The sequence below is a fragment of the Poecilia reticulata genome, chromosome 22 (assembly GCF_904066995.2).
Source record: "Poecilia reticulata chromosome 22, P_reticulata-male-v2, whole genome shotgun sequence".
In the NCBI taxonomy this organism is placed as follows: Eukaryota; Metazoa; Chordata; class Actinopteri; order Cyprinodontiformes; family Poeciliidae; genus Poecilia; species Poecilia reticulata.
In genome coordinates, this window is record NC_088851.1 from 12490382 (window position 1) to 12511001 (window position 20620).

The window sequence follows — 20620 nt, forward strand, 5'->3', positions numbered from 1 at the left end:
AATTCTGGTTGGTTTTAGATTAAACTAGGCGACAAATTTTCAGTAGCTTTAATTTGTGTGCTCGTTTCAGTTTGATTTCATTTTGTTAGTGCTATGTAAATAATCATTTTGACCATGTGTGTATTAGTGAAAAAGAAAACTTAATTCTTATTAAAATGTTTATTCAGCCCACCTTTGTGAATAAACAAATAAAGCATCAAAAAAAAAAAAATTTACACGTGACTGTAAACTTCTGACCTGCATTGTAAACGTGGCCCCTGCATAGACGAGGTGAAGAGAACAAGTAGTAAAATTGAAACCTGTTGGAAAAGCTTGACCACGGTGAATGAGGACTTTATTACTGTAAATATCAGCAGAAAATTCTACATTTTTCCCACATGAAAAGAGGAGAGACCTCTTCTTAAATTTGTATTAGATTTAAAACTGAAAACTATCAGCAGTGCTACCTAGAGTAGATATGAGCCCTCACATCCGATTTTAATAAATAAAAGCCTCTATTGGTCGCCATAAAATGGACTGAACATCAGCAGTGATGCAAAAACGACTTATTTCAATACTTCTACCGGTAACAGCATGTTGGCTTTAATACATATAGTTTATAAACATTTTTACAATACTCATTGGAGCAGAATTTACAGTGACAAAAGTACCTGTACATGGCTGAACGTTTACACTTTTAGTTTTAATTCTTCAAAAGAACAATCTGAAGCATTTTTCTTCAGATCACATCGTTGTATCTTAGAAAAACTTGTCAGCGACAATCAGGCTACCTGAATAAATTGACTTTTAAAATTTGTTGTTGTTCCAGAGCGTGTGTAAACGTCGTTTCTGTGCAGTTTAAACTCTCGATTTCTTTAATAATCGCAGAGCAGAACACCGGAACAGGAGACACTCCGTTCAGCCGAACCAGCTCACAGCTGCATGTCGTCTGATTTATACAGGGAAAAATAATAATAAATCACGTTTCATTTGTATCTCCTTCACAAAATGCTTTATCACTTCAATAAATTACACTAAATCAGAAGCATGTCCTTCTTAGCTTTCCAAAATACAAAAAAAAGCTCTGCCTTTCCAGTTTTTAAGGCACTTTGTAACAGCTTAGACGGTGTATTGATTTGGTTTTAGTTGCAGCAAACAGTAAATCTTTAAATACAAACTAAAATTGTTTTAAACCCATAAATAAAACTTCTCCCTTCCCCTCCAAATTTTTTTTTTAAAAGTTAGCACTTTTCTCTTCGTTCCAGTTCTCGTCCGTCCAGTGTTTCACAAAGTCCAGTTCTCACTGTCCCTCTTACAGCAGATGTGTGGCTTTACAGCTCCTCAGAGGTAAAGTAGATTTTGTTAAAACACTACAGATGCATATTTTTATGCAAACAGCCTGATTATTTTTTTATCTTGACTCTAGGAGACAATCTCAGATTCAATAAGTTACTGAGTTTTCCAACAGACAGCAGAGATAAAACAAAGCAATAATACAACAAAGGTACATCTGAATAAAGTGGAATATAATCCAACATGGTTAATTCTATAAAAAAAAAAAGAAAAGCTAAACTCGTTATGTAGATTTGTTAACACTGATACACATTGTGAGATTGGGTTTGATGATTATGGCTTACAGCTAATAAAAACCCAGAGTTGTACACTGCAAAAACAAAAAATCTTACCAAGTATTTTCAGTCTAGTTTCTTAGTTTTGTCTCTTTTCAAGTGAACTAAGAAACTTTCACCATGTACAACAATGTTGTAAGTGAAATAATCTGCCAATAGAACCAGTGCTTTTTTTTTATATTAAAAAAATTATTGACTTAAATAAGCTCCTATATTTTGCTGAAAAGCTACTTGCAAGTTAGTTTTTTTATTATTTCGTGTGTACCAAGATATTTGCACTAAATGTACTTGGTAAGACTTTGTGTTTTTGCAGTGTACAACACCTTTTTATTCGTCTTCTGCAATATTCAAATTTACCTGTAAACCATATTTATCAAATATCACTGCATAATGTTTCCAAGTTTTACTTTTGGAATCAAATTATTAACATAAATTACATTTTCAAAGATTTTTTTCTTGTTTATTCAGAAGCACCTATCCGTGATTTCAAAAGTATCCTTCATTAAATGAACATAAAAGTTTTCAATAGTATTTGTTTATGCAGCTTAGCATTGCTTCATTATGTACATGTGGTACCATCAAAGTGCTGGGCTTTGTTAACCTGCGTGGGTAAAAAAATATCTTTAAGATTAATACTGTTAAGAGGCAGGTCACAGTCTGAGATTCTTCATGTGGCGTCGCTTCTCTCTCATCATTTCACTTCTTAGAATGAAAGTGATTTCATACTTGGCAAAAACGGGGTCCAAATTATGGCATCCACGCTTGGGACAGATATGAGCAGCTGCCTCAGTGCAGTTTGTTATAAACGCTTAATCCTCCCCTCTGCGGTAATCCCGGATGCGTCGCCCATCAGATGAGCCTGGAGTTGCGGAGGTACTCGATGAGAACCTTGTAGACAAACGTGTACTGAGACAACGTCTGAACCATCAGCATCCTCTGGTCACGCAGCATCCTCAGGACTTCTGGGACAGTCAGCACCTGAAACAGTGACGGTAATTACATGACGCTCATTCGCAGATGGACAAATGTTAGCTCTGGTTTTCCTCCTCTTTCACGGAGGATGGTTTACCTCGTTGTGCTCCAGACAAGCTATCATGAGCTCAGAAAGGATGACGACTCCGGAGCGACCCACTCCAGCGCTGCAGTGGACCAGCACTGGGTTGATGTTCTTTGGGTCACTGATGGCGTTCGTGTGTCTCCTCACAGACTGGACCTCCTCGAGGTACGCTGGAGACGTACGTATTCACAGAAAGAAGAGGTGATAGATTAACTTTAAAATATTTCATAACAAGTCAGCAACAGGTTGGATCATGAAGAGCAGACTGGTTCCACTCACTGAGGAAGCCTTTAAAGTCCTCTGGACAGCCATGGTCAGGCCAGTCCGTGTACTGCAGATGCCAGACGGTCCTCTCTTGGTCCTTGGGGACGTTTTTGATCTTCAGCCCCGTGGTGGCGTAGCAGCCAGATTCCGTCCTGAACCGCGTGGTGATCCTGAATCGGCCGTAAGTCACCGTGTTGTGCCGGGAGCCGAGACGAGGCCAATAGCGGCAGCTCTTCTCTCGACCGCTCTCCTGCAGGAAGGCAGGGATGTGGAAAACTGGCTCTGTAGTAGGAGGAGTTCCTCAGGGAAACATATTCGGCCTCATCCTTTACCTCTGTTTAAAAAGGACCTTCTAGATCTCTGTCCTGACACCTGATGACATCAGCGAATATCCGTAGCTAGATACGGGTCTTAAGTCAACAACCTAAAGCCCGTTTCTAAATACCAAATTAATTTTCCTAATTAAAAGCTGACTGTATTCTTTAGCGGAAGCTTTCGAGCTGTTCATCTATAATTTACTTCCAACTTCCAACCCATTCAATAGCTTTTGAATTGCCTTGTATTATTTACACTGTTAAAGTAATATGAGAGACATTTCTTTAGACATCCTTTTAAAATCCATTAGATAGATTTTATTTGAACTGTTTTTTTTTTTTTTTTAAATACATCTGATTATTTTGGCATTTGGCAAATAGAAATAATCTGGTAGATCCAAAAGAACATAAAAACGGTAAAGTTTTGCCTCATTTAATAACGTATTAGAGAATAATTTATATTTTCTGTGCAGGGTGATGTATCTGACCATTTTAGATAAACCCAAACGAATGAATAAAAGCAAATGTTTAACTTTGATTGTAAAGAATGAACGCACCTCTTCAGCAGTCACCATGGCGATGATGGAGACGTCCTCCTCCCACACCATCTGCCAAAAGTCTGCACACGTGTGAGACAGAGGACCCTGTGCAGCGATGTAGCTCCACGTCTTTCCGCCTATTGTTACCTAACGGAGACAAAAGGAGGAAGCGGGAAGTGGGAAAATGTCGGTGTGGCAGATTTGAATGTCACAAATAATCCGACACACATGACTGACGAAGCTTAAATACTCATTTTGAATAGCAGCAGTGCACTTGCTAAAATTCTGGAAAGTGAGACTAAATGTAAAACCAAAAGTGGAATAGGAAAGCATTTAGGCCTTGAGCCGATATCAAGAAATTAATCAAATCGTTTATATCATATCTGTGACAATAATGTTCCTCCTGTGGAAAAGCAGCAGCTCCAGATGTTTAAACGTAGAGGCCGTTTGATTCCTTGCTAAACTGGTTTGTTGGTTGGTTGCATCTCCTTGCCAGTGGTTTGCATTGGAAGCCAAAAGGTTTGTGAGCCACCATTAAACATCTTTGTGCGCCTCTTACCTTAACGTGCGACGCGTTGATGTAGCCCGTGTTGTTCTCTTTAGTGGGAACCAGCTCCACTCTGCTGCTGTCGTAAGGCAGGACGTCTGAAAAGCGGTTTTTGTCCCTGTTCTCTGCAAGCAGGGCCGTGTTGCAATCCTCTCCTGGGACGCGCTTTGGGACGCTCTCAAACTCCTTCAGCAGCTCCCCCATTTCCACATGCTGCTCCAGCAACTTGCACTGAAACACACACACTCACACACTTTAGACCAACTCAATTATGTTTGAGAATGTTAATGGAAAGTTGAGTTAAAGGAAAGAAAATCTTGCCTAGCACTAATAATTGCACCTTTAAGAAGACTGCACACCAACGCAAGAAACGGGGTTCAGTTTCAGGTGGGGTGCAGCTGGAGGATCTCTATCCAAAACACGAGCTAAGGTCACATTTTTTTATTTTAAGCAACAATTTAACCAGGGATGATATCAGAAATGTCTGGGTTTTTATCAAGTCTAAAACCAAACGCAGCTGTCCATCGGGAACATTCTTCATGCTTCCAGCTGCTGAGCAGCTTTATGGAGATCTCAATTTATTATTTTTCCAGGAGGACTCGGCACCTCGCCACGCTGCCAGATGCACCAGCAGCTGGTTTAATACTGTCAGAAGAAAGATGAGAGAGACCAGACCCGACAGCGCAGACGAGTTGAAGGTCGATAATAACGTAATTAGAGCTTCCTTAATGCCCCAGCAGAGCCTCAAGCTGATCGACTGCAATAGAGACGACACCCTAACACTGTCTGAGCTGTGAGAGGCATTTCACCAAGGTAACACTGTATTCAATAGTGTAAATAATCATCAAAAAACTTAAATAAATTATGATTTTGTGCAATGACTCTGTTTAGATAACTAAAATTGAATGCTATGAAAATAAAGATATTTCCAGGTTTAGGATTTATTCCAAAGCACCTGTGTGGATTACAGTGAATGTTTTCCAGGTTTAGGATCCCAGGCTGATTTCATGAAGAGAACAAATTATCCAGTGCAGTGAGCTGTGCATAATCTTCCTCATCGTTGGTCAGATCTAAAACAGCTTAGATTATTTTTTTATGGGGAAATTCTTTGAATTTTAAACAGACAAAAATCAAATATTAAAATTGGGAAAGACTTTAAAAAATACCCCTGAAAGGGTCGCAAAATACACTACACTCCATCTATGGTAATTGTTGTTGTCATAGCATGAGTTTAATGTTAGCTGTTAAAACAACCCTGATTAAATTCTTACCTCTTTTTTAAAATAAACTTTCTAAAAGTGTAAATATTGTTGCTGTGCAGAGAAAAAAAACACAGCTGTCATGTGTTCAAGTCAAATAACAATGACCTTCAAAATTGTTTGTTTTTACACTTTCAGACAGAAACACCATTATTTAGACAACTTGATCAGCTACTGAATGAGGCATAAATTCACACAATTTATTTTAAACTTAGACCTGAAAGAATCTCCATTATGTTTCCCTCTTAATAAAAATCCACTCCTGAAGTTTATGAACACCAACAAAACCTGCAACTCCTGTTGATCAGCTGTTTACCCTTCAGGAAACATTTCTCTCTTTAGTTTTAAACGTGAAAATGAAACATTAGACGTGTTAATTCTCGAGGAGCAAGGCACTGAAAACTGAAGCGTCTTACTTTCTCATTGTTAGACGGCTGCTCCGGCTCGTCTTTGACCTCGTTCTGCACCACCTTCCTGGACACCGACAGGCCGTTGTGACGGGCCACCTTCAGAGGGCCCATCTTCCTCACCTCTGACCTGGATCCTTTCTTCATCCCCTGGTGCGACCGAGCGGAGACAAAGAGATCAGGGGAAATGTGTAAAAGCTTTGGATAAAAAAAGGGACTCCAGACAGGTGAAGGGAGGGACGGCGCATGCTTGCTGATTGTTTTCTTTAGCTAAAATGTCACCTTTCCTGTTAAACAAGGAAGCAGAGCGGCATTCCTTTTGCTGACTTGTCAACCTGAAACTATCGCGGTCATCATCTGCAGGCGAAGCAAACTTCCAACCCATCTTCCTTCTCTCTCAAAGTCCGTTTGTGTGATTTTCAAAAACGTCATAAAAAAAAATCTAAAGTTAAACTAGTATTTTTAGAAGTGTTCCAAAAACACAGACAAATCGCGTCTATGGTCACTGCTGACCAGAGCAGCTGACTGCCCAGAAATACAATATTTCAAACACAATCAGGGATAACGCCCTATGTTTCATTTTTAACATTCCAGTTTTGTTACTTTATTCTACAAGTGTCTGCCAGCTGCTTCTCTACGTCCAACGCCGACTTCTGTTGGCTGTCTGGTTTCTTCTGCTCATCTTGCCAGCACCTTCACTTTCGCATTCTTACAGGGAGCAACTCCTCATTAACAAACGTTTGTATCTTGGTATGCAGGAAATGACTGATAAAACCCTGCAACAGGGTTCAGACAATCCTTCAATGTCAAAAACTCAAAACTTATCAAGAATAATTGAAAAATTAGCTTAATTATTTCCAGTCTGATATTTAATATTTTTTTAAGGGCAATTTCATTTACAAAGAGGTAATAATTCATTTCATTTAAGGTTTTGGTTTTGTGTGTTTTTCATTTCCTCCTTCTTTATTCTTATTGTTGCGATTTATTTCTGATATAAAAATATCTTGAATTAGGTTACAGTGTTGTTTACAGCATTAAAGTTTATCAGTCTTTAAGAGGGCAAGCTTGTATTATTATGCCATTATCATTATATTAGTTGAAAATAGTCAAAAAACAAAAATATTATCGTTTGTTACAAAAACTACTGAGACCATATATCAAAGCAGAATTTGCCATTGTGACAGGCCTATACAAGATTTAAATTTCCAGCATTTTGACCTTTTTTTTAAGCCAATTTTAAAATTTAAATAAAAAAAAAAGACTTTATTATGAACTTAAATCAGATATTTTTGACAGTAGTTAGGATTAAAATTAATGGTTGGTTGGATGGAGTCTTCTTATTCAGATTTCATGTCTTGAGATTTTCCCAGACTCTGTAGAAACCCTGATAACAATAAATCTGCTACAAGACAAAAAGCAGATTTTTAGAGAAGAAACTCACCGGAGGAGGTAAACCCTGTAACGTTTCCCCTCCAGCAGGAAGCGCGAACACGGGTCCCTTACTGAAGTCTCTCTTGGGCTTGTGATTGTCTTGCTCGCTCACGTCGCTCTCAGACACTGAGGGCATAATTTCAGGTTGTCTCAAATCTGACAGCATGTAAAGCGGCTCTCCTTTGTGGATCCGAGGGTGAACTTTATAGACCAGGGGGCTGGTTTTGGAGGGGTCTAGGGCAGACCCTATGGGATACGCGGGAGGCGGCTCCTTCGGGATTTGTTGCTGAGTCGTCACAGAGGACAGAGATGTCAGGCTGCGATGCTGCTGCTGCGGTGCTGGCTGCTCTGGAATAACCACCGCTTCCTGTGAAAGAGGAGTGTGACGCCCGCTATCGTCCTCCAACTCCTCATCTTCCCCGCTACTATGAACTAGCATTGTTGCGTCGGACAGAGACTTTTTGTGTCCGTACTGTGCGTCTCCCCTCTCTGCCGTCTTAGCGTGTTCTAAAAACACGTTAACCTGGGATCCCGAATGCACCACAGGAGGTGGAGTTGCTGCTTCCGCTGCTGAGGAGGACATAGTTCTCTCTTTGACCCTCACCGCCTCCAGGCTGTGAGCCAAGCCGGCGATCTCGATGGAGTTTCGCTTGTGAGCGTGGTACTGCTGTCGATGTGGCGGAGCGCTGAACAGAGGCTCCGATACTTCCTGTAGGGAGTGTGCGACAGGCAGGCTGTCCTCCTGGAAGGTCTGGACAGAGTGATGGACTCGTCTGGTGATTATCAGGTCTGGGTTGCTGCTGCTGACGTAGAGGTGACGAGACAGGTCGGGCGTGCTGTTGGCAGGACGCGGGTGAGCATACGGGCAAGGTGGTGGCGGTCGGTAGACCTGCGTTCTCATGATGTTGGGGGCCGGATAATCCTGCGCCTGCTGCAGCTGGACGTTTGTGAGCTCCGGGACGCTGACGGCTCCAACAACGGGCCTCCGCTCTGGAGGGTAGGGGTACGGAGAGGGGCTGTGGAAGCTGGAGCCCAGATGAAAGGGGTACTGGTGATGCTGGGACGTTCCGCCGTACTCTACTCTAATTTCTGGTTGGCTGCAAACCAGAGGGTCCGGTCTGCTGTAGGCGTACGAGTTCCCGATGTTCAAATTCCTCATGGAGTGGCTCTGCCGATGCTCCTGAGACAGAACCATGCCCCCTGCCATGCCTCGGTTCTTCTGCCGCATTACCGTCTCGTAATCAGGAGTGGCACGATAGGAGGGTGGGATGAGCGCGCTGTGGCGATGGGAGGGAACGAAGTCTGGCCTGGTGATGTCACTTGTAATGGAGGGGTTGGAGGACATGGGCGAGGGCTGAAGGTAGTGCTGGGGATTGTTCAGTGAGCTGGTGCTGTGGGCGCTGTAGACGCTGCCGTTACGCAGACGCCCTCCGCTGCTGTACTCCAGAGGAGAGCAGTCCAGGCTGGTCTGGGAGTGGTAGTAAAAACCATTCTGGGGGTTCATATACAGGTTATCTACGAGAGAGAGGGAACATCTGAAGTTTACTCAGCAGGGAGAGCCGGCAGTATCGTCACAAGATCATAACACAAAGGAAGGTAATTGAAAAAAAAAAAAGGAGTGAAAAAATTGGAATTGGGCACATTGGTGAGAAAAAAAGCAGATTTCAATCCCATTGCCTGGCGTGGGAATGCAACCCTATTTCTAGTTGGTGCGTACCTTGTGATGAAGTGTAGGGCTCAGTAAAATGGCCATTGTAGTGCATCTGAGGCATCAAGTAGGCCTGAGACTTTGGCTGTAAAGAAACGAAAGATTTTAATCAACTCTCATAATTACTAGAGTCAAAAGTCTTTAAATATTTATTTCTATTCAGATTCATTTACATCAAAGTGGAAACCATGCATCAAATAAATAACTGGTGTAAAGGTTTCTGCAATTCATGAAATACACACGTAAGTAAATGTAAAAACAAAAACTGCATACTCATGTCAAGCATACACATTTATTTACTAGAATTATAGTCAGGAGGTTTTTATTTTACTTAATTATTCTGCCTTTCTGTGTTGCAATTCATTTAATCTTTCTGCCATACATTAAAATCAGTGGGCAGGGCTCAAGAGCAAAAGATATTTGTCTGCAGATAAACTGCAACTTAGATTAACCAAGAGAATGTTAGGGGCTACTTTATGAGCCTGAGTGAAAGTTGAGATTATTTCATGATGAGCCCGAGGGCAGGAAATATGAAATAAGTAATGAAATTAATATGATTTTCACAGACAGTGCATTTATTGAGTTACCACATTAAACCACTGGTACTATTTTTTTATTTTTTTGCGATGTATTGAAATGATCACATCTGTAAATATTAAGGCAACACAGAAGAAAGACCTTATGTAAAAAAAAAAAGGAAAGTTTTGCTTTTGTCAAATGTAACAAATTTTGCAGGGAAAATTTCAGAGTGTTTAACATTGCATAAAATTAAACTGATTCCACTGTACAGGTGTGTAGTAGGACAACGTAGACATTACCAGAGAAATTCTCGTTGAAGATCTCCGTCTGACTAAATTGACTGCCGTAGGTGGAGTTTGGCTGAAGAAACAAAAAAAAGAACAAAAAACTGAAAGCTTATTGAAATGAAATGGCACTAGTTTAAATATTTCTGTTGTATAAATATGTTAAATTACCCAGAAAATCAATTTCAGGAAGCTTCCTGGTCTCTAGTCTCTAATTATCATTGGTGTTGGGTCAGAACTCATTTGTGGTGTCTTGACTAAGTTTAAAACTGTGGTATGTTTGATACAAGAAAAAAAATCTATATAGATGCTATAATATCTGCAGTATTGAGACGCTTCAGACACATACATGTTAACAAATAGGCTTTAATATTGATTTATGGACCTTGCTTTATGCACTTATGACTCATAGAAAGCATGTGAAAACAAAAAATGCTTTACTGCAGAAAAGTCAAATTTCTGGCTTCATGAAGCTCTGTGCACTGTTCTTGATCTATAAACGCTTTTATGTGGCCAGGCACTCTCTTCTTAATTGCCTTCATTTGGTTATAAACCTCTACTAGCTATTTCAAAGCGAGGAGATTTCAAAGATGGACTTTGTGCTTAGGAGTCATCTTATCAGGGAATTAAAATTTTATGATCCCCAAGAGTGACTGATTTTTGCCCAAATGCTTGTAGAATCTGAATAAAATAGAAAAATAGAACATGTGTGTCAGGTTAATTGGCCTTTCCAAATTGCCCCTAGGTGTGAGTGTGTGTGTGCATGGTTGTGTGTCCTGTGTGTCTCTGTGTTGCCCTGCGACAGACTGGCGACCTGTCCAGGGTGCATCCCGCCCCTCGCCCGGAACGTTAGCTGGAGATGGGCACCAGCAACCCTCCCGACCCCACTGAGGGACAAGGGTGAAAGAAAATGGATGGATGGATAGAACATGTGGTCGCAATTACTGGCTCGCCTACATTCTTATTCACAGACAAGCATCAATACTTTAGGCAATATAGAGAGCTTTCATTTTTGTCCTCCGGTGGCGAACTTGTGGGAACACACAGACACAGGGTGGCAGTGTTGCTCACCCCTTTACTGAAGGCAGAGATGTGCGAGAGAGTATTGGAAAACGAGGAAAGGATAGAGTGAGAAGGGACTTCTGGGAGCTCTCAGAGGGCAGAGCGGGACTCTCCTCTCTGAAGAGAGATAGAGGAGAATTGGAAAGACATGAGGTAAGACTGAAGAGGAGAAGGAGACGGTAAGGAGACAGGAACTAGGCTAGACATGCTGCAAAATGCTTACAAGTTGCTCTTGTTTATCTTATAAAACTTGAGTCTGGCCAGACACATGCGGCAGACGTATTTAGAAGTTTCCATGTCGTCCTACAAATAAAGAAAGAAAACGCATATTTGAAACTGCAAGACAAAAAAGGTACAGAGGTGTACTTAACTCAGTTTGATTACAACAGTGCAATGGAAAAACACATACACTCTCTAGCTTTTACTTATTTTTCACCCTCTCTGCAAAATCCCCAACTTGTCTTATGCGTTTCTTGATCTTCATCTTTACTGATGTTCTCTAACAAACTTCTAAAGTTTTCACAGAAAAGCTGATATAAAATAAAATAATAATAATAAAAAAACTGACTATTAACTCATTAGGTGACTTCTGGCAGCAGAATGGATTTTATTTTGGTGAGGTTGGTGTCAAGAGTTTCACACTTTTTGAAATGTATATTTTTCTTCCACATCACAGTCATGCATGATTCTGTGTTGTTCTTTGGCACAAAGTTCAAATAAAAAAACACGAACAAGTTTTTGTGAATACTTTCGAAAGACTATTTCTGTCTTTCCACATTGGTAAACCAAAAACACAACCTCAATACAGTCAAATGAAAAAGTTTGGGCACCACTATTAATCTTATTTATTTTTATCTCTAAATATTTGGATGTTTGTAACAAATATTTCAGTTTGATACAACTTATGGACACAGTAATATTTCAGTATTGAAACTAAGTTTATTGGACTAAAAAAAATGTGCAGTACGGATTAACACAAAATTTGACAGGTGCAAAAGTATGGGCACCTCAACAGAAAAGTGATTAATATTTAGTAGATCCTCCTTTTGCAAAAATAACAGCCTCTAGTCGCTTCCTGTAGCTTTTAATGAGTTCCTAGATCCTGGATGAAGGTATTTTTGACCATTCCTCTTTGCAAAACAATTCCAGTTCAGTTAAGTTTGATGGTCACCGAGCATGGACAGCCCGCTTCAAATCACCCCATAGATGTTCAATGATATTCAGGTCTGGGGACTGGATGGCCATTCCAGAACATTGTAACTGTTCCTCTGCATGAATGCCTGAGTAGATTTGGAGCGGTGTTTTGGATCATTGTCTTGCTGAAATATCCATCCCCGGCGTAACTTCAACTTTGTAACTGATTCTTAAATATTATTCTCAAGAATCTGTTGATATTGAGTGGAATCCATGCGACCTTCAACTTTAACAAGATTCCCAGTGCCGGCATTGGCCACACAGCCCCAAAGCGTGATGGAACCTCCACCAAATTTTACAGTGGGTAGCAAGTGTTTTTCTTGGCAAGCTGTGTTTTTTTGCCGCCATGCATAACGGCTTTTTTTTATGACCAAACAACTAAATCTTTGTTTCATCAGTCCACAGGACCTTATTCCAAAATTAAGCTGGCTTGTTCAAATGTGCTTTTGCATATCTCAAAACGGCTCTGTTTGTGGCGTGCTTGCAGAAACTGCTTCTTTCGCATCACTCTCCCATACAGTTTCTGTATGGGAGAGTGCACCTTGTGCAAAGTGCGCTCAATTGTTGAACGATGCACAGAGACACCATCTGCAGCAAGATGATGCTGCAGGTCTTTTTAGGTGATCTGTGGGTTGTCCTTGACTTTTTTCACCATTCTTCTTCTCTGCCTCTCTGATATTTTTCTTGACCTGCCACTTCTGAGCTTAACAAGAACTGTCACAGTGGTTGTCCATTTCCTTACTATGTTCCTCACAGTGGAAACTGACAGGTTAAATCTCTGAGACAAATATTTGTATCCTTCCCCTAAACAACTATGTTGAACAATCTTTGTTTTCAGATCATTTGAGAGCTGTTTTGAGGTGCCCATGATGCCGCTCTTCAGAGGAGATTCAAATAGGAGAACAACTTGCATTTGGCCACCTTAAATACCTTTTCTCATGATTGGATACACCTGGCTATGAAGTTCAAAGCTTAATGAGGTTACCAAACCAATTGTGTGCTTCAGTAAGTCAGTGAAAAGTAGTTAGGAGTATTCAAATCAATAAAATGATGAGGGGACCCACATTTTTGCACCTGTCAAATTTTGTTTTAATGTATATTGCATATTTTCTGTTAGTACAATAAACCTCATTTCAATACTGAAATATTACTGTGTCCAATACTGAAATATTACTGTTTCCATCAGTTATTAGATATATCAAACTGAAATAGCTGTTGCAAACACCCAAATATTTAGAGAAATAAAATGATTAAGATTAATAGGGGTGCCCAAACTTTTTTATATGACTGTATACGTTGCACTCACAAAGAGGCATTCAGATAAGCCAGTGGTGAAATCCATGACAAATGAAAAATTCCTGTTTAGCCAAATAAAGTTAAACAGAACAATGTTTTGGTTGAGAAGGGACAGACTTACGGTCTGGAACTGAACACTCTCCTCTCTGTTGCTGAGCTCCAGGCCAAAGAAGGACCTATTGTGATTCATGTTGGTAATTTCATGCCACCTGAACAGGCCGTAAAAACAACAAAGAATGTTACTGCTGTAAGGCATACACAATGTTCGACTATTTTCTAAATTGTGGGAGCACTAAATACCTAAAAATAATTCTGTCCTGCAGATACATATTCTTAGAATACTTGTCATTTACTATGTAGGCTGTGAGACAGTGTATTTCAGTATCCTAGAGGAATGATTTCACTATCAGCTCCCTCTATACCAGCAGGATTAATTAATCACTGCTTGCATGATAATTGTAATTAGGCATGGGCCAGTGTTTGCACACAAACATGGTTTTAGTGCTTTAGATCCAAAAAAAGTGTAACAACATTCCTACTACTGAGAAAATACCATAACATTGGTTATTGCAGTCTTAATGAGATCCATTACATTTATTTATAGACATTTTAACTTTGAAACATATAGCAGTCAACTTGCACCTTTTCACCTTTCAGCAATTTAGAGTACTAATAGGACATAATCAGGCTATTAGCTCAAGTAACAAGTTGGCATTCAGTTGCTTTACAGACTTGTAAATCGTTGTTTGCCAAATCTGGTTTTAAAACATTTTCTCTTTAATAACAACGGTAGGTGGCGTTCCTCTAGTCTTTGTGCCACAGCTCAGCTATCCGTGCTTTTCACAAAAGTAACCATTTCCAAATGGTTGAATTTGTAGCAAGCAAGGAGAAAGTGCATCAACCTTTGTTCAATCAACTGACAGGAATGCCATGAATTTTTTTCAAACTTACCGATATAATAAAGGTGAACGTCCATTCTTATATTTTACAAAGATACCATCAAGACAGGAACCCAGAGTGACGTCTACGCCTGTGTTGTCCTGATCAAAAACAAACAAAATAAACTGATAAAGGCTTGTTTTATTCCACATTGCACCAATCAAATAGCTTTGTTCTGAATGGTTTTGGAGAGCCCAGAGCTGTAGGTTGAATGTTGCAGACCCACCTTGGCTTGATAGCTCTCCTGCCCATAACCTTCCAATTTTTCAACCTCCTGCATGTACAGCATTTCTGCCTCAGGAGCTGAAAAACCTCTGCACAGAAGAAAAATGGATGATGATAAAATGAAAATGCCCTTAAAGCACAAAGCAAACAAGAATACGACTGTTGAAGTAAGTCACAGCACAGTGACTGGAGTCAACTTTTTTGTTTTAGATGTACACATTGATGGCTACAGTCATGAGGTGGGTAGAAAGAAAGCTAATCTCTGGAAACTGGAGTGAATAAACAAAAAATAAAAACATTGATAAAATGCTGGCTTTGTCTCCTCTTTCCACTTCTTTAATAAGTTTGTTTTGTACTGTATTTGAACCTTACTCCTCATGGCATTCAGCCCATGCTTTGATGACATTAGTTAAGGCTCAAGTCTGAAAAAGAACAACCACCATCTAGAGCAGACCTGGGCATTTTACGGACTGCGGTCCAAATCCAGCCTGTTGACAACCTTTGACCGGAGTGAAAATGTAAATACCAAGAGTGCGCCAAATACAATGATACTGCTTTTATTTTGAAGGCTACTATAGTTTTCTTAACATCATCGGAGAGCTTATGTGCTTCAGAAAATGTGTGAAACACATAGGTCAGTCAGAAACATTCAGAGGCAGGAGGAGGGTCTTAGCGCTGCATGGAAAAATAATTCAGTAAATTATTGCACTCCTAGACAGTGCAATAACTTAGCGATCCACACTAACGTTTTATATCTGTAGTTTGATGAGAGAACATTAATCATATGAAGGATCAGAGTATTTGTATGATTATATATCCCTAATTATCAAAGCACTTCACCAGAAAACATTTTTTGCAATTTTTTTAAGCATGTTTATAAACTAGTATGTTAATAGTTAAGAAATTTGAAAAGGAAAGAACAAACTGGAAAGGAGTAGGTAGAAAATAGGAGAGCAAAGTGGACCCTAAGGTCTATTAATTTCTTGATCCAAGCACAGAGAAGAATCGATGGATGGAAAACATGCTCACCTGAATGACTGATAGAGAATTGCCACTTTCTGAGTGGCCTCCTCCAGCACGCGTTCATCCTGAATCCAGTCCTGCAAACACAGTTAGGTTTCATGAAAAACAAAAGAGCAAAAGTAACTTTCGCTACTGGAGAAAATAAAGAAACTAAATGCTTACAATAGGAAATAGTGCAAACTTCTGAAGAAATTCCTGGGAGTCATATCGATTGAAGTCTCCAAAGTCAGCTGTTGGCATAAAAAAAAAAATAGTGAGTGCAGCTCAACACATAAACTCCATAACAAAACTCTCAGGACTCATTTCCTCACAGCACTTTGCATTTTAGCAGGAATACCCATGGGGAACTTCAGTAGAGTATAATACAGCAGTGCATGACAGTCTAATTTTAGAATTGGAGCGATCCATTTTGTTTTGCACCACTGTCTGAAAAACATATTAGCAGCTCCAGGTTGTTTTCTAAAAACAATCACAGATGTGTTCAGTTTTTCAGATACGAGTACTGATCAAAAGCTACAACTGACAGAAGGAAAATAACAGTTTCCGAGTTAACATATCAAATTACACAGTGAAGAAATCTAAAATCAAGTGGAAGAACTTGACAAACCAGGTGTCGACATTCAGAGGCAGCATATCGCAAGAATCAAAAAAGGACTTTGCTCTACGTAAAAGGTACTTTTACCAGCTGCATATAAAGCCAACTGCTAAATAGGAGCTCTGGGTGCAAAAAATGCTGCACTTATCTATTTAGCTCCATTGCTGGAAAACATGCACCATTTTTATTAAATCAAAACCAGTCGGCCGGCCAAAACTGGCTGTAAAAATATCTGAGCAGCAACTTCAGATGTGAGTAATTTAATGTAATTTATGACTCATTTGGTGTTTTGTTTAATATGAATGAAGAAATACACCAAGAGGCTCAAAATTATATTTTAGTGTGTTAAGTGTAAACAGAGTCAGGGCCAAAAACACACACAGGAACAGAAAATCTTACATTTCTGGCAAAAGCCTAAAGCTGCCCAGAGATTTTTACCTTGTACTGCTAAACTGGCTAAACGAATAGCCTGGTCCAGTGAGCATGTGATCCTGCCCTCAAGAACATCCTTCTTCAACTGTAGGTAATACTGGTATCTGTGGGACAGTGACATGGAAGTAAGAGCAGAGCAAACACTGTAGGTTTTAGTGCAATCAAAGTGCGACATTAATCTCTCCTGACAGACTTTCAAGAACTCAAACCAGAGCTCTTGAATCGTTGTTTCTGAAATGTTTACAGCATGGGAGTTGTGGTGGTTTTTCTGAACTTCACCTTGTGATCTCCTGTTGCAGTTGGGTAACACTGGGTATGTAAAACAAAACTCCAAAGTAAACTGTGGGCTCCTGCCCATATTTGTCCAACTGTTTCTTTAAGGCTTTTTCCAAGTCGATCCATCTCTGCTGGTTCTGCTTATTGAAGTACCACAGACTGAAATATGTGATCTACAACACAAACAGGAACAAATACACATTAGCCACAGAGTGGTGGAGGATGGCAGCATCAAGCAATCTGGAAGTTACTGGCAAAATGTTAATGACAGCCTCTAAATAAATTTAGTGCTGGATGTTGGAGGATATCACAGCTTTTAACAGATAACTTCAGCCCAATTATAACATCCCTGAGACTTTTTTTTTTTAAATTATATTTAGGGAACATATAAATATTGTCCTCCTGCAACTATTTGTTGTTTTTTATTACTCACTAAATAACATTAAAGCATTTGCTTTCAATTTGGCTTGCAGTGCAACATTAAGATATCAGGTCTCTTGCAACAGAAACAACTTTACTTTAGGTTTCTACTGGAAATTTGAAATCTTTAAAATTCTGACTCAGTGCTGCTTTTATGACCACTGTTAGATGTTTGGAATGGTTTCATTTTCTTTTATGAAGTAATTTTAAAAATGCGATTCATACCCATTAAAGTAGCGCTCTATGATTGTGTGTACACTACTTAAATAATGTATTCCAATGTTACACTGATTTGGAAAGAAATTGCTTGTCTGTCTCTTCTGTTCGATTCAAGAGTTTCAAGAAGGAATCTGACTGGAGGACAGCCTAACTAAAATAATTTACTGCTGAGATAGCAAGTCCTAAAAAGGAACAATCAGTATTTGTATTGAATGAAAACCCATACATACCTCTCTTAACTCAAGTCTCTGGGCTACTGCCTCCAAACATTCCTGCCCAGTGCTCTCCACAGACAGCGTAAACTCAACAAACTCTCCATTCAGGAGCTGAATCCGAGTGACAAGACAGCTCTTGCTTGAAACAGTATACCTTCGAGTCCTTTTGAGCTTAAAGCCAAATGGCAAGGGCATGATTTACTCGTTTCACAGGTGGCGATGTCTTGTCGTCCAGAGGAAGTACTCCCTTCTGGTGTTCGCTCCAAAACAGCGAGAAAGTCTCAAGTCATGGGAATCATCGTTTAATGTCAGCTCTGATATGCGAGAGGAGAAAGACAAAACATGCGCTGAGTACAAGAGTGTAGAGGGACAACAAAACACTGCATAACAAAAAATACTTCCTGTGGCTTGTCACAAAGCAACTCTAATACCACCCTTAAGGAGCCCCAACTCTCGCTATCCCTGGGCACTTATTTCAGGAAGTGGTTAAAATACTAAAAACTGATGCACTCCTTAGAGAAGCTAACATAGCATCAGTTCTCTAGTTAAACTATGTGACTAAATAGATCAGTTTGTATCATGTCTAGAGCAATAAATCCTGCAGCAAATGTCAGCATACTATTTTTTTTGCATGTTGGGAAAAACAAAAAAAAATGTAATGTCAAATGTACTTTAATGACAAAAAAAGGTTTATTGCACTTAATTGTTTGGAAATGTATTCCCAGTACACAAAAAATATGAGAGATAGAAACATAATGGATGAGAGTAAGGAAGAAAATGAGACTTATTTTCAATCACTGTCATAGCAGTAGCATGTTTTTCTAACTCTAAAATGGTCAGAAATTTTGTATACCTGCTAAATTATTATTATTATTTTATGTATTGGAACAAATTAAAGTAGATATTTGAGAGTTTTTCTTGTTTTTGTGAAAATATATTTTAATTAAAAAAAATCTTACTAGTATTCATTTATTTTTGTTTGAGCAAAATAGAAATAACAAACCTGCGACAGACTGGCGACCTGTCCAGGGTGACCCCGCCCTTTCGCCAGGAAGTTAGCTGAAGATAGGCACCAGCAACCCTCCTGACCCCACTGAGGGACAAGAGTGTAAAGAAAATGGATGGATGGATGGATGGAAATAACAAACAAAAATATTGGTATGCATTAAACTATATGTGCTAGTGAAATTGAGAAATCTTTTATTTTTGCTACATTTTCATTTCCAAAAATTAACAGTGCTATAAAACATATCAGAACACTTTAAAATAGAAATGGCAGTCATCATTGGTCAAGAAAAAATAAAGTAAAATAAAATGTTACCTGAAAATATTTACATCTGTGTTTTCCCAGTGTCCCTAAAATATCTAGGTAACAACAATCCACAGAAAAAATTGTGATAACTTCTTCCTTTGCTTCTAATAAATTAGTATAAAGCTATAAAACATACATGACCCTTCATAAAAAAAATACGTTTTGTGTAAATATAAATGTTTCACCGTTAAAGAAATATACACACAGCCAATGTTTAAGATTGAGAATAAATATTTTTTTCTTAAACTGAACATCTCATATTTGTAGAAACTGAAGGGAGGGAAAGTACAGTTTGCTTTTTAAATATGGAAAAAAATTAAAATATTTTAATACTAATGTCATTCTGAAGTACAAAATTATGTAGATCTTTCATTAAAAACAGAGAAAACTGCTAAACGAACTTTGTCTTTACGTTTATATAGTTTTGAAATTGCTCAGTTGTAAATAGTTTTTTCCAAAGTTATTACGAACCATTTCGGAAGGCCTAACAAGTCAGATGCGGTCCCGGAGCTGCAGCTGCAGACTCCAAAAAAACCAAGGGTAAGAAGTGAGGAAGAGTGATTCATCTTAAAATGTATGATACTTGTGGGAGAAGTCATTTCTTCTAGTGTCATAATCCAGACAAACCGTTTTACGTAATCTTCAGAGCTGCATTTTCTACTTTACAAACCTTGTTGACATGATTTTTTTATCCCTCATTCATTCCGTTTTTAGCTGTTTTAATGCTCATTTGGAAGAAAACAAATATGTAGTGGCACAAATATTTTAATTCCACCGCCTGACCTACATTCATCATTTTTCAGACTTGTGCTTGGATAATCCCCTCCCGGGAAATAGCCTTGACCTACAACTAGAACCAGTGATTCGAGAAACAAACTAAAACAAAAACAGTGCCTTTTCGTTAACTCCACGCAGTTTCAATCTCACATTGTATTAAATAATTCTAACAACTATATTCAAATTACCTGGATAAATAATGTGGCGTCTTCTATAACTACCATTTTATATTGCTATATTTAAAAGTCATTCAATTTACCAGCTAACTCCAACTAGCTAGCTAACTTCTGCTCCAGCAAATAGACTACACCCTCGGGAGGTTGACGTCGCCGGTAAATATTTTGGGAAGAAAAAAAGGTGTTAACGTTACCGTTAGCCAAGAGATGCAATTTAAAAGTCCAAATTATATCAGCTCCTTAAAGATTTCGTCATCGAAGCCTGTCGAGAACAACTCTTCGGATACTTTTTTGATTTTGAGTGAGACTTTTACTAGACTGTAGTTAGTCCGTAGACCTGAACTAACGCAGCAACTCCATGCCTCTCTTGGCCCAACAGTTCGCTGAAGTTCCAAGCGTGTTTCGCTTCCTGGGATTGGAAGAGCAACAAGTGGGCTCTGTCTTCCTCCGCGAGGCTGTATATTTAGTACTTACGTTTTAGTGCCCACCTACATTCCGAACTAAAGTGAAAAATACGAGAAGT

General features: G+C 39.2%; 1 protein-coding gene across 4 annotated transcripts; it reads right to left on the reverse strand.

Moving 5' to 3' along the window:
- Positions 1 to 557: 557 nt before the first annotated feature.
- On the reverse strand, positions 558 to 20580 carry ptpn21 (protein tyrosine phosphatase non-receptor type 21). 4 transcript variants are annotated; one of them, XM_017302584.2, is made up of 22 exons: positions 20292 to 20580; positions 19154 to 19197; positions 18836 to 18925; positions 17848 to 18146; positions 16982 to 17151; positions 16709 to 16806; positions 15838 to 15905; positions 15682 to 15752; positions 14654 to 14741; positions 14440 to 14528; positions 13610 to 13697; positions 11222 to 11301; positions 11008 to 11115; positions 9952 to 10012; positions 9143 to 9218; positions 7436 to 8940; positions 6004 to 6144; positions 4341 to 4559; positions 3800 to 3928; positions 2944 to 3178; positions 2677 to 2834; positions 558 to 2585 (listed from the first exon to the last, which is right to left on the reverse strand). In XM_017302584.2, exons 4-22 carry the CDS (start codon positions 18025 to 18027, stop codon positions 2457 to 2459), a joined length of 3693 nt encoding a protein of 1230 aa, XP_017158073.1. In that variant the 5' UTR covers positions 18028 to 18146; positions 18836 to 18925; positions 19154 to 19197; positions 20292 to 20580; the 3' UTR covers positions 558 to 2456. The 4 variants fall into 4 exon arrangements, with proteins under 4 accessions (XP_017158073.1, XP_017158072.1, XP_008398031.1 ...); XM_017302583.2 differs by lacking the exon at positions 19154 to 19197; XM_008399809.3 differs by having other exon boundaries at positions 19154 to 20580.
- Between the last annotated feature and the right edge of the window lie 40 nt (positions 20581 to 20620).